Source organism: Clarias gariepinus, chromosome 5 (genome assembly GCF_024256425.1).
Source record: "Clarias gariepinus isolate MV-2021 ecotype Netherlands chromosome 5, CGAR_prim_01v2, whole genome shotgun sequence".
Taxonomy (NCBI): Eukaryota; Metazoa; Chordata; class Actinopteri; order Siluriformes; family Clariidae; genus Clarias; species Clarias gariepinus.
In genome coordinates, this window is record NC_071104.1 from 24,010,899 (window position 1) to 24,025,758 (window position 14,860).

The 14,860-nt window shown below is 36.6% G+C and overlaps 1 protein-coding gene across 2 annotated transcripts in view; it reads left to right on the top strand.

The window, feature by feature from the left end:
- Positions 1 to 14,860, top strand: part of kalrna (kalirin RhoGEF kinase a) — a 173,362-nt gene that overhangs the window by 143,027 nt on the left and 15,475 nt on the right. For both annotated transcript variants that reach the window (XM_053495941.1, XM_053495942.1), the window contains exons 35-36: positions 10,925 to 11,190; positions 13,161 to 13,298. In XM_053495941.1, the coding sequence (XP_053351916.1) occupies positions 10,925 to 11,190; positions 13,161 to 13,298 (404 nt within the window). The remainder of the gene's footprint in view (positions 1 to 10,924; positions 11,191 to 13,160; positions 13,299 to 14,860) is intronic.

The following is a 14,860-nucleotide window of genomic DNA, read 5'->3' on the forward strand; positions in this document are numbered from 1 at the left end:
TGGTTTGAACTCTCAGGAGCTCTATAGTGACTCAAACAAGCACTGTTTGCTGTTTGACCCATTTCTCAAAGTTTGATGTTTTGAGCATGCTGAGATGCTCTTCTTATCATTGTGGTTGTACAGAGTGATATAGTATATCTTTCACAGGAGCTCAAAACAACCTGGACATTTTTCACTGACCTCTCTTATCAACAAGTACAGTACATTTCTATTTTCAGTTTCTATTTTTAGTTCTATTTTTCCTAGTTAAATTTTCTTTTTTTTTCTTTTTTATTTTTTTTAATTTTCTATTGTATTTCTTTTATTCATATTTATTACTATTATAAGCTTTAATTCTCTTTTTAAGGTCACTGGCGGTCATGTAAGCATTTCACTACATTTCGTACTGTGTATGACTGTGTATGTGACAAATAAAATTTGAATTTGAATTTGAACAACTTTGGTTTTCAGCACCATTCTCTGTAAACACACTGTTGTGTGTAAAACTCCCAAGGAATCAGCAGTTTCTGAAATACATGCTTTGTTTAAAGGGGTATTGCAACATAAACCCATGGTTTAATATTAACTCAAATGTGATATAAAAAGACTTTATTGCCATTGTGGTGATATAATGAAATTTGAAGTACAGTGTAGCATTCGTCAGCTTTTTGGCTGAATATCTAGATTTTGTGTTGCTATTACAGGATGTTGTTAGGGAGTGGGTTTCCCCTTATCTGAAACCAAGAGTTTGCTTTAAGAGACTTCTGTCTTTGACATATAAGACAAAATGCATTTCTTTAATCGTATATTAACCATTATATATGGATTTCGTAGATACTGTGTAGAACACCAATCTGATGGTATTTTCAGAAGTTTATACTCAAAGCAATCTTAAAAGCTGAACATAGGGTCAGTGAAAAAAACTGTAAAAAAAACATTTCTGCATGTCTGTATCAAGTCTATTTGTAAGTATTAGATTTTAGAGGCGCAATGGTTTAAATTTCACACATTGCTCTATGTTGATCAAATTCATTACAATGAAATAAGTTTAGAGGCTGTAGTTAATTATAGTGTTTCAGCGTCAAGGTGGAAGATCTGATAGGTACTTGGCTTAATATTCAACTACAAATTAGATTTTAGATTTTCTTCACAGTGCAAACTCAAAAATAATTCTTTTATATTGGAGGTCCTTCATACAATCTACTATAGCTGCAGAAAACTGTCCACCCAACACTGTTTGAGAAAACATGTACATAGGGTATCTCAACACCATGTAGGAACCATTGTCATCAATTCTTAGTATACTGTAACATTATGACCATTCACCTAATATTGAGTAGGTCCCAATTTTTTTCTGCCAAAACAGCCCTGACCCATTGAGGTCTGGACTTGGACTGGTCTGGAATTGTGCCGGATAAGAATCGGGATAATCTTATCTAGCACCAAGCTGTCAGCAGCATATCATTTAAGTCCGGCAAGTTGTGAGGTAAAGCTTCAATAACTCCACAATTTGATGCACACACATACACCTGCCCATCCACATGATGTAAAAAAAAAAAAAGAAGTGATTTCATGCCCAGAAAAGCCGCTTTTGTCTGTGGACATGGTTCAGGAAGGGCACCCTGACTGGTCTGTGGCTATGTAGCTCCATATGCAATAAACATCAATGCTCTGTTCTGACACTGTCCTGTCAGAACTAGCACTAATCTTTTTTGCAATTTGAGATACAGTATCTCTTCTATTAAATTAGATTACACAGGTCGGCCTTCGCTCCTCATGTGCATCAGTGAACCTTGGCCACCCATGACTGTGTCATTGGTTCACTGATTTTCTATTCTATGAACACTTTTGCTTGGACTTAACGACTGCAGACCAGCAACATGGCCATCACAATTTGGCCCATGTCATAGAGGCACAAATCCGTACATTTGTTTTTCAGATTTTTTAGATCAGCATGTCAACTTCAGAAACAAAATATTCACTTGCCGTCTAATATTTCCATTCCAATAATTTAACCAGTAAGTTATCACAGCTAAAGCTAGTGTGCAGGTTTAGTACTGATGTGCAAAATTTTTTCATAATACAGTTTGTATTATGTACAATAATTTAATTAATCTGACATTATTTATATGTTTGCATTCATTATAATATGGTTTGAATAAAACAACAGAGTACAGTAATTTTCTAAGATTTTAGGGATGAAAGCCATATAAGATTCATATGTTACATATTCTTAATTTATTTTATATTAAACTGGTTAGGAAATTAAGTCATAACAGGTTAAAACATAGGATGCTATTAAACCATGAGACTTTAGACTTGTGAAAAACAAACTTTTTAAATCTGGCTAGTTCTGTCGCATGTGCTATCTACAGCAGGCACAAACACCATTTTGGAAATTTTGTCACATGTACACACATTCACAGACAGTCACATGACTCCTCCGGCATGTTTATTAGATGTCACTTAGTTACTTTATGAGATAAAGTCAAGGCTAAAACTGAATAAGGGATTTTCCAGAACATTTAAAGTGTTTTTGACACCCGTGGATCCTAATGATTTCCTTTGCTTGCTAAGAGTTCACTTCACGCAGCTTCCTCGTTCACATTGTAGCTGCTCTATTTGTAAGTTGAGGAATCACTTACATAATCAATGAGTCTTTTGTTTCCTTATGGAGTGTAGCCTTGAAAGGATTTATTAACTTTGGTCTTTTGCAGGTAAAAAAAATCTATAAAAGAAAGTGCTTAGAAATGGAAAGTGTCCCTGTCTTCATGTGTGTGCATGTAAAAAAAATAAAAAATAATAATAATAACTTGATTGTGTTGGTGTCCGCTACACCAAATAAAGCTGGTGCTGTTAGATACCCATTTTTATCCTGTACTTATTTTTTTTCTGTCAGAGTCTATTCTACAAACTCCCTTTGCACCTTTTCTAACTACAGCCTGAAACTAAGCACCATTTGGCTCCTGGAATAGGGATAATGTTATTTGCTTACCCAGCTTCCGTTCCATGTTTAGAAGACTTCCCCCCATAGACCTGTTATCTTTCCAAAACCAAATGCAAATTACACCCACTAGTGATCTTGATCCAGTATGAAAATTGCACCAGTACTCTTAAATATCCTTTGCAGTTGGCAAGTCCGAATGTACAGTATCATACACTCCTGGAGCATTTGTATCACTGCAATAACTTCCCTTTTTCTTCATCTTAACCTTGTCATAATATGCTGTACTGTACGTGTTCTGAGTCATCTGTGCTGTGTGTCTAATAGCACAAAGCGTAGCGATGTGTCCAAATACAAAAACATGAAGAGCTGCTAACTGAGAAATGACCTGCTGTAGGAGCAGCTTCATGTGTTGCTCATTCTTTACGTTGAAGGGCGGTTTATCCTTATGTGTGTGTGTGTGTGTGTGTGTGTGTGTGTGAGGTGGGGGAGGCAAATGCATAATGGGTGTATGCTCTTATCTAGGCCAGTACAGTGAGTGCAGAACTATCCGTGCTACAGTATATGACAGGAGCAGGATGCTGGCAAAATGAAATGTCTGTGCAAACCTATTAAAATGCAAATGTGTAACAGACAGAACATTTCTCCTCGTATCTCATTTCTCCGCATCTCCTAGTATCATACAAACAAAACAAAACTTAGTCACTCAACAAACAAGCTTTGTCCATTTTAAAATTTCAATTATATTTTATTATATAATATTTATATTGTATTTTATTTTTACTAATTTTTTATGTCTGTCTATTTATCTAGATAGATGGATAGATAGATAGATAGATAGATAGATAGATATATAGATTAATTTGTAAAACTATATATGTAGATACAAAATATAATTAACAATGACATAGTATATAATATGTAATTTTTGAATGAGATAAAACATGCCTAAAATATTAAAATGTTCACATGGATGCAGAATGCATCATGTCTTCTCTCTTCAAGAGTAAGAACTTTCGCATATAAGGAAGCAGCTTGAGCATAGGCACATGCCTAATCTGCTGACCCGTGATCCTGGAAAACTGCTTGCTAGCGACTGAGAGTCGCTCTTTTAGATCGCCACTGAGTAGAGCCTTTGTCACAGGCAGGAGTGTAACTTGACTCTCTTGTGTCTGTAATCCAGCATGTGTGGCAAGGAAGCTATGAAAGAGAGAAAGAGACGAAGAGAATGAGAGTGCGAGTGCGAGTTTGAGTGCATGTAGCCCCTCCTCTCTCTCTCTCTCTGCTCCTGTTGTGGAAGGGCGCAGAGTGAACTTGGAGCAATAACTCAGTGATTACACTACTTACACAACAGTAAGTAGGAATCTCTCTCCACTACTCAAGCCTCAGTTCATTCCCTCTGTCTGTTTGTTGCTGAGCCATGAGATCTTGAGGAAGAATGAAGAGTGGGAGATACGTTGGCTCATGTTGTAGGTGGATTCTAGCAAAGTGTTGCTGCTGTTGTAGCCTGTCAGGTGCGTAATGTAAGCTTCGTACCTTTTTTTTAGCTGGAAGAGTTAAGGAATGGGATGCAGATGTGCGTGCGTGTGTGTATGATGGGTTTGATGACTGAGGATAAAAAATGACTAGTGTTTTAAGTACAGATTTATATAACAGATTTTGGAAAATATAAATCTGGATGTTAGATACAAAGACATTGAGGAAAGGTTCTCTCTCGTTTTAATGTATTCTGTTCTTATCATTTTGAAGCATTACTCACAGGACAACAATTTAAGGAATAAAAGGTGATATGTGATATCTACAACCCATATTATTATTTTTTGCTATTTCTGTGTGTGTGTTGGTACTCTTATTTGTGTTTTTGTGAAGGCTAAATGTTTAGTTGATCATTGTGACCTTGTGCTAAAATTAAAGAGATAACATTTACTGTAAAAGCCAGATGTTAATATTAACTAGTTTTAACTTTGTAATTATTACAAGTCTTATTATCTGCATTAATATACAAGTTTACAGAAACACCCCACAAAGTTACTAGTACAAGATCATGTGAGAAGCGTGCGCTTTTGCGTGTGAGCACGCGTGTGTTTATGTCAGTACCCCTGTGCTTCGCTCTAAAGTGGGCTAAAGTGCTCTCTCATTACCTATTAACTCAGGAAGTCTCTCTGTGCAGTTAGGTAGCGAGGTTGACTCGTTTCTCAAGAACAACAGCCTCTTTAATGTCATACTGTGGCTCTGCTTTTACAGTAGGTACCACAACTCAATATGGTTTACATCACTGCACACACTGTTCTGAAGAGTTTAGCATCATCTCTGCAGTTGTTAAAGACCAAATTATCCCAAATCCATTTCCCCTACTGACAGAGAAAAATGATCTTTCAATTAAAGACTCTAATCTATCTGCCTGGTCCAAAAAACATTGCAAACTGTAATATTTCATTGGACCTTCTTAAGCTTTGATTACGGTGTGCATTTGCCATGGCATTGATTTAGTAACCTTATACAACATCACAACATTTATTTTTGTCCAGAATTGTATTAATGTTTGGCCAAGATCATGCATTGATGATGGGAGAGTTGAACATCTCTGTAAAGACTTGCAGAGCTTACAGAACTTACAAAGCACATACCAAAACCTTTGAATGTGGTCAAGGTCAGGAATCTATGGTGTGAAAATGATTCCTCATGCTCCCAGAAAAACTTTTAAATAATTCGGGGCCAGATTAATCTTGGCATTGTTATTCTGGAATGATGCCATGAGGCAAAAAAATAATGCATTGATGTGACAACCTAGTCATTCATTACATTCACTGGGTTAGACGACTTCATAATGTTGCTGAGCTTAGCCTTGTCCAACTGAACCAACCCCAGATGACAGAACATTGCCTCCAGTGGCATGTACAGTGGGCACTGTGCATCACTATGTTTACCTTCTTACCCTGATGCACCCATGGCTATACAGTAGTTAAAGGTAACCAAATGTTTAGGTGATCTCCCATATGGTTTTTTCAGGCTTCATTTCTTCCAGTTACAGTAATTTCAGCAATTTCCTTAGTTTTTTTTTTTTTTTGCTTGTTTCATGCCAATAAACAGACCCTTCTAAAACATAGTAACATCTTTAGCACCAGCATGGAACTGTCTTCCAATATGATTATTTAAGTCTTCTTTTTCTTCCTTGCTCTTTTTTTTGGTTTATATTTTTTTATTTATCTTGCCTTATTTTTTTTTTCAGTGTATCTTTCTCTTTTATCTTTTTTTGATTCAACACTGGGTATATAACCGTCTTTGTTTTCTTTCTTTTTCTTTATCTTTTTTCATTGTTTTCACTTTCTCTTTATGTTCTTTCTTTCTTTTTTCTTCATACTTCCTGTCAGTCTCTCTGTAACCAGTTTAAACAAGGTGTTCCAGTTTTACGTATATGCTTGGAATGTGGCATCCTCGGCATCATGCTCCGTATCGACACTCTTAAAGACCTCCTAAATGTCTCAGTAAGAACTACGTCTGTTTGGAGACTGTGTTGTGTTTAGAAATACATACTTTACTGGCTGCTTTACTGAATAGACGAAACAGAGTGGAGGGCAGATAATACCAGGGGCATCTGGTGTTCCTCCACTGGTTTACTCTTCTTCTGTTACAGCATATCCTTGGGGTCCTCTGTGTCAGTGACAACCACTAGATTAAACTACTTTGTTTTCAATAGAATGGAAAACAACGAGAACTTTTGAAATGGAATATACTTATTTTTTCCTAATCAGTGATTTAATTAAAAACTAACATTAATGTTAGATGTATACAGTTTGTTCCACTGTTTCTTCTTGCAGAAAATCTAGTTTGTTAGTGTGTAAGCCCTCTTGTAGGACTTTGGCAGTGGCTGTTCATAGACAAGGTAGTCAGGCTAGGCAGGTCTGACGATCTGTTTAAGGATATGTGACTAAATATATCTTTTTCTGTCTCCTGTCCTTGATATGACGTCATTCAGTGCCAGATCACTGAGGATTGTGTTACCTGCCACAAATGTTTAGATGCTGCCACAAAGACTTTGAGGAAAAGTTTGAAGGTTGAAAATAACATTTCTGATTTACTAATTCTGTGTCTGTCTTTCAGAGAGCTTTCTATGATTGTTTGCCATGTAACAAGTGCAACTATGCAAAAATGATATGTTGTTTTTCCACTTTGCTATCTAATAGCTGAAATGTGCAGGTGTTAACCGGAGAACTCTGAGCTCTAGTGCTGAATTTAGATAAGAAGTCACCTTCATATTAAGTTGAAGAAAATGAAAGTAAATGTTTTTATCTCTTCTGATCTGCATGGTACCCTCATACTCAAGTATGGCACTTCCAATTAACTTTTTACTGGTGAATATTAATTGTTGTAATAAAACCAGCAGGAAATAAATTATTTATTTTACTTTCTTCATGAGAGTTTAGATTAGATTCAACTTTGTCACTTTACATGTAGGTAAAAACAAATACAGTATGTATTTTGAGATGATTTTGATAATGTAGTGATATTGCACAATTATAAATGGTACACTTATTTAAAGGGCTCTGTACATGTTTTTTTGTGATTGGTAACTAAATAATATAATAGATAATACTTATGACAAGAAGTTATTCTTTGCGACAACACTATGTTCAACTTGTCCGTATCAGATCTTTTGGATATCCTTTTTCATCACTATATGAACTAGAGTAAAGCTAATTTTCTAAATGCCTTCTTGTACTGACTGAGCATGTTTCTAAATCACCAGGTTCAAGAATGGAATTCATCTTAAAGTTACAAGATTAATTTTAATTTAAAGTGTTACATAATAACAGGTATTAATACAGTAAAACACCTTTATTGTTTGCTTTAAGATATGCTGGTATAGTTGGGAGAAAGTATGGTGAGGCTGTCTGAGGTATTACTACTCCAAAGTTGACCATCTGTTTTTTCCTTTGTTTTATTTAATTAATAAATAATGAGATGAAAGGAACTCGTCAGCACACAGTGTAACTGTAATATTCAGGGTTCTTTTGTTTTAAAAAGGTTTTTCTAACATTGATGGAAATTATTACCATAAATGTAAAATAAGTTTGTATTAAAGATTTGGAGTCGGCCCTGTGTAAGTTGTTACTATGGAAATTATTATACAATTGGAAAAAACTCTATTATAAACTTGTGATTTGAATTGCATCTTTTAAGGACAGGGGATTGAGAGTAAACACTCGAGTAAATACCTTTTTTGCTCTGTATAACCCTCTGCTACATCAATGCACTTATTACAGTATTTCTGCCAAGTTTTTTAATTATACCCGGATCTATGAGCGGACTGCCTGATTCACGTCTGAAACACTGGCCTCCCAGGAATTCCTTTAAACATCTGTACATACCTTGGAGTGAGGTCAGGACTCAAGTTCCTATAACGTGCATATGATTTAGGGGGCAGTATGAAGTTGTGCACTGTCCTGCAAAAACAAAACACCTATGGTGATCAAACCAAGCCTTTTTTCTCCCTAAGGTGCTTCTACTTGTTAAATGTTCATGGGAACGACTGCAATGGGCTCCAGGTCATTTTGGCCGGGATTATCATCATTCAAGGATGTACAGCCTACTTTAAAATGTTTGCACCATTCAAATGTTTTACTCTTACTCTTCTCTAAAGGTCAGACGGTTTTATGTTTTCATTCAAGTTAAATTTCATCACAAGTCGTGGTTTGACTTGAGCACTGTTGTACGATTTCTCCCAAACTGCACACTGTCATACTGTCTGTCATACAGCTATTACAGTCTTCTTGATGATCTGTCTATGGTCTTCTCTGACTTCAAGATGCCACAATCAACTTTGGAGATGTGGAAAAGTCCCCTTGCAGTACAAATTATTATTTGTAAAAAAAATTTATTATTATTATTATTATTTAAATATGTCCATAGGCCTTTCCAAGGAACTGGCAGTTAGTATGTCATTTCAGTGAGCTGTTAGCCGAAACCACTTGTGTGAATAGGCATTTGTTGGTTTATATAATAAAACACAGTGGCTACTTATTAGAATTAATCTTCCACCTCCTGCACTTTCAAGGACATTTGTTGTCGTCAGCATGTCTCTCTCAACATGGATTCCTTATTCACTTGTTGACCATGAGGGCCTCTCAGCTCACCATAGCCCTAGGCCACCACCAAAAAATAAAAAAATAAAAGCTTTATGAATTTTGTCTTAGACCTTAGCTGAGTTACTTGAAGGAGAATGGAGGAAAGTGTCTTTCTGTGTAACAAAAGAGTTATTTTAGCGTAAAAAAAAAACTCTGAACACACTGTATATACAAGTGGTTCATTTAAAATATATATGTAGATTTTAATTAATACAACATACTGTATGTAGGAACCTGTTTAAATTTTTAAATATGAGATTTTTTCTGTAGATTTAGGGTAATGCATAATTAAACCTCATTAGTAGCGAGTAGGGCATAATGTCTCACATATTTCACTCTTTTGTCACGTGTCTTAAATGCATACATCATAGTGAAATTAATGTTGTACCAAATGAAAGAAGCATGTCTCAGACCCCTAGTCTCGTGTGTTAAGTATTATATTAAAGTGTGTGGAAAAGGTACAGTATGACTGGTGCTGCAGGTGTGTGGTTAGACTCTTCTTCTGTTCTCGTTAAAAGCTTCAACATCGTTCACAAGCCTTTAAAGTGCAAACAGTTTAGTCACAATAGTACAGACAGCTTAGGCCCACTAACTCTCTTCCCTTAGGAGTACACTACAGTGTAAGCAAAAACTATAATGACTGTCGTGGAAATCATATACCGTATGTGAAGCTGAATGATGGAGCTTCTGAGAATATCTGCATTTACAGTACAGACTAACGGCATGCACCAACACTGCAGTCGGGTGAATACGCTGTTGTGTTTATTTCTTTATTATAGCAAAAGTACCTTTTTTTTTTTTTTTTACTTTTGAGTTGAACTTTTATTTTTTAAAGAACAGACTAATATTATCTTATATGTTAAGTAAATTGTAGGGTAAATAACATTAGGTCTATAACATTTCTTGCATCTAAATGACTAGTAAACAATGTTAACTAATGGTACAGTTTACAGTTAGTGATGGGAGTCAGTAAGGATTCCAATATACTGTATATTATCAGTTTAAATAAACCAAATTAATGATTAATAAATAATTGGTTTATAGGGTTAACCTCACAGTACAATGGTTTTTTGATACCCTTTAAGGTATAGCTCATTGAATTTTTCAAGTCTTTTTCAGTCTTTCAGCAATTTAGAATCAAAGAGCCATTATTACAGTACACATCAAAAAAATTATGTTCTATGTTGCATATACAGTACTTAAAAAGCACAGGAAAGAGGAAATAAGTAGCTAAAACAGAGGGAAAAAAAGCTAATTGTTACAAAAATGTGATCAGCTTACTGTACATACAATATGCATCAAATTTGAAGACTCTTGCAATATGCATGGTGCTGGGGATTGTGGTAAAATCCAACAAAGTATAACCTAGATCAATTACAGTGCATTACTGTTGCAGACAAAAGAATTAGTGTAGTCGATACACATATTGACTTTGTCTTGGCACTGTGTGGTTTGCACTTGTTGCCTCATTTGACTGCATGGATGAAGTGCAGTGTGGGTGTGCGGAGTTACCGTAATGTTACATCAGTGTGTTCGTGCCGCCTGGCTTACATGATGTGTGCACACCACATGATGTTAAATTGTGTGTTAAATTCTATACTATTTTATGATCTTGTATACTTTATAATACAGTATACTGTAAATGATGATTTGTGATCTTGTATACTTTTTAACAATACTTAATTGTTCCCTTTGTTGTATTATTTAAGTTGCATCCTAGGCAAAACTAAAAGGCAAAACTACATTACAAAAGTTATTTTTCATGTATCAATTAAATATTAAGATGTATCTCTTTGACTTGCATCATTTTGCATGGCTAGTAATGACTTGTATTATATACAGTATGTAACATGTTATGTGTTGGCTTGTCTTACAGAGAACTACACAGTCAGTGGTCCAGATGGGAAGACAGACTCAGTGGCGGCGCTGCAGCCCCAGGCATCACTTGCTTCCCTCCACAGCAACTCTCCAGGACCCAAACGTTCTGGAAACACACTGAAGAAGTGGCTCACAAGCCCTGTGCGCCGTCTCAGCCATGGCAGCAACATTAAAAAGCTGCCCAGCAAGCAGAAGCAGAAGAGAGATGGCCGAAAGAGCATTGACCTGGGGCCACCTGAAATGCAGGATGACAGTCTGGAGGAGGTAATTATACTTCTGAAGCAAATACTAGAATTTGGCATGTGGTTAGTGACCTTATTAATGAGGTCAGGCCCCGATGTTGGGTGAGGATGTCAGGGATGCAGTCAGCTTTCCAGGTCATCCCAAAGGTGTTCAGTAAGGTTGAGGTCAAGGATCTGTACAAGCCACTCAAGGTCTTTCATTATGACTTTGCCAAACCACTTCTTTATAGATAATTTAAGAAGAAGTGTAAAGGAACTTCAAGGCATTTTAGACAATTGTTCTCTTCAAATTCTAATTTTATGCCAACATTTGGGAGATTGCCCTCGTATAGGGTACAGTATGATGGTTAGGTGTCCGTATACTTTTGACCAAAGAACAACCTTTAAAGGCAGCATTTATTCATATTTAATAGTCTTTATTCATACAATGTGATGTATAACAGTAGTATCGAAGATGGGCATATGGTTGAATGTCGAATGTTTTGAGCTGACACTTAAATTCACTTTGTCAGTTCTTTCTTCACACAGAGTTTCCTACAGAAAATTGCCCCCTTGTTCTCTGTCTTGTATGAGTGCGTTATTAAGAGTGGCAGCAGTAGCACTGGACCAGATGATTGGGGGTTGGGGCAGATAGATCACTGTGAATTTGCGTGGCTCTTTATGTCTGTATGATGTGCACAAAGAGTCTCTGTAGGCAGGGCAGGAGCTGTGGACCCCAACACAATGACCCACATTAACCCTGACCTGCCTCTCATACTGAGAGTGTAAGTGCAGAATCAGTGATGCAGTGCGCATTGTGGAATTCTGATGAAATTTCGAAATTATGATTTGGAGCATGTGCACACAGAGCAGTTTCAAAAACCAAGGCTATCACGAACAAGAGGTCGCACATGTACGAGGTTCAGCAGATCGCTATATATAGGAAAAGTACAGGAGCTAAATATTTACAGCACAAATCCAAGACCCTGTTCTACAGTCAAAGCTGCAGTGATGGCTGGTCATGATAGCAAATGGAAGGTGCTAAAATTGAATATCTATAAATATCTTGACAATGAGTCTATTACAGGTGAGCGATGTAGTACATCACAAGTCTCATCAGTGACATAAATTATATGAAGTAAAATACTGCATACTTTTTAAAGAGCTCAGGGTGATGTATCAATTTTCAGCATTTTGTTTTATCCAACCAAAATCAAAAGCATAGACATAAATAGTAAATGTTTTTTTTTAAATGCCACAGTGCAATATTCTTGGCAGTTAGGTATCATGAAACATATTATCTATTGCAGAAATGCCTTAACAATTGTGAGGCGCTGTTTGTTTTATATTCCCCATCACTAACTAATGTAATTTCCAGAAAATCCTACTAGGTTAAGAGTGTATTTTATTTAAATAGTATGATATTTATGATATGACATTTCCATTTAATAAAATTAAGACAGTTAGCCTCTTTGTGCCTTTCTGTTTTTGGAGGGAGAGAAAATGCATGTTAGCAGAAATCCATCTCATTCCATATTTCAAACATGTGATCGAGTCAAAGGCACCTCAATCACTCCTGATTCCACGTTACAGATGTGTGTACGGTTTATCAACCTAAAATGTAGAGCAAATCTAAATGGTGTTTCGCTTTGTGTAATGATTCATTCAGTCTGCATGAATCTACACTCTGGGCTAGAAACTAATCGCTGCTACTTTTGGTTTCATAAAAACATAATAATAATTCACCTTAAAACATTTTTAATAGGAGATATGTCGATGTTAAAAAATAAGTAAAAAAAAAAAGTTATACCAAATTTCACCAACGTTATTATTTTTAAATGTAGCATTCATAACCTTTTTTTTTGGAACTTTATTTTATTGTTATAATACCAAGCTGTGCAACTATAAAACTTCCTTAATGAAAGAAAAGAATGAATGAGAAAAAAAGGGATTTAATAATCCAGTGTAGGAAATGTGCCATGTCTAAGCATTTTTCGCATTCCTGTCTTGCAGAGGATAAGGAAAGATGGAACGTTCTCCAAGTCATCTGGAATGCAGAGTGGAGGAGAGGAGGAACTGGAGGATGACTCTCATACTCCACTCCCTCCACCCATGGAGATCATCAAAGACCCCTCCGCTCAGGAGGAGAAGGTAAACATGCACACGACCTGCGCTCTGTGGCCTGGGTTTAAACCTTTAGTACTGTAGACAGCGGTATGGAGACTGAGCTTTCAAGTCATGGAGTAAGTTGTGTCTGATGGTTTTCAGCACTTATAAGATCTTATACAGAACTTCATTTATTCATTTATAAGTGTCACTCAGTGTCAGTTCATATAGAGATCTCGCTTATAACTGCAACCCTTACACACATGCACATACAGTAACTTCTGATTGACATTAATCTCATTTAATAAAACACACACCACTAACTTCATTCTTTTTCAGTGTAAATGTAGCGCTTTATTTATGATTTCAGCAGAAACACAAACACAGTGTTTTCTTCCATCGTGCTGAAAGGCTTTAAGACCACTCCCTAGCTTATATTCCTTAAACCACAAGACCATCTGCAAAGTTTAAACCCATTCAGATTACAGTATTACTTCACTAAGTTGTGAAATAAAAGTGCACCATTGGTTTTGTGGTCTGCCGGTTTGAGAAGGCTGTGCATGAAAAAGAATTTTTCCTGTCAGCTGCCTGTTTGTGTGTAAACATATCACTTGATACTGGTATCGTGTAATGTCAATCTGCCACTGTTTCTGTATTGTGAATGACACTCTGAAACAAATGCACTGTTCAGCATTGTGACTTAGATGCACAAACTGGCCTCCATGTTACTTTTCTCTTTCTTCCTAATTGTGGCTCTTTCATGCTCTCTTGGGGAGTGGAACTTCATGACTTCAGCATTATAAGGTTCTATGTGGATGAAGAGCAGTTTTTATATATAGGGCATCAAAATTATGACATTATAGCTAGGAAAACCCTAAATGTGCATTTGCAGTTACATCTTGCTGAAAGAAAAGTGGATTTTGGCAGACAGCTGCTCTCCCCTCTTTCTAGTAGAGTAGACTGTACCTACTGTACTTTCACCCATGCTGGCAATCGACTGTTAATGTAGTTAACAATTAGAAAACCTGTGGCATGGAGTGATACATACTGTATAGTTAATCATCTCAGTGCTGTTATGCTCTATATGACAACACATGGAATGCTTCTCTTGTAAAGATTACTCGGTCAGAACCACCTGTTGTAATAAGATGATGCATCCATATTAACTATCCATTGGATATGGATTGGCTGCCAGATAGACTCTTATAAAATCAAGTATACGTTTAAGTGTGGGCTTCACTCTATTGCTGATCATCTATATACAGTATGTTTACATACATCATCTATGCTGTATTCAGGGTCTCGGTGAGCCTGGAGCCTATCCCAGGAGACTTAGGGCACAAGGCATGGTACACCCTGGACAGGGTGCCAATCCATCGCAGAGCACACACACACACTGCGGCAATTTTGGAACATCAGTTAGTCTAATCTGCGTGTCTTTGGACTGTAGGGAAAAAAACGAGTACCCAGAGGAAACCCACCAAACACAGGGAGAACATGTAAACTCCATGCACACAGACGCGGGAATCAACCCTGACCGGGAATAGAACCTGGACCATGGAGGTGCAAGGCGACAATACTAAGCACTAAGCCACCATGCCGTGTGG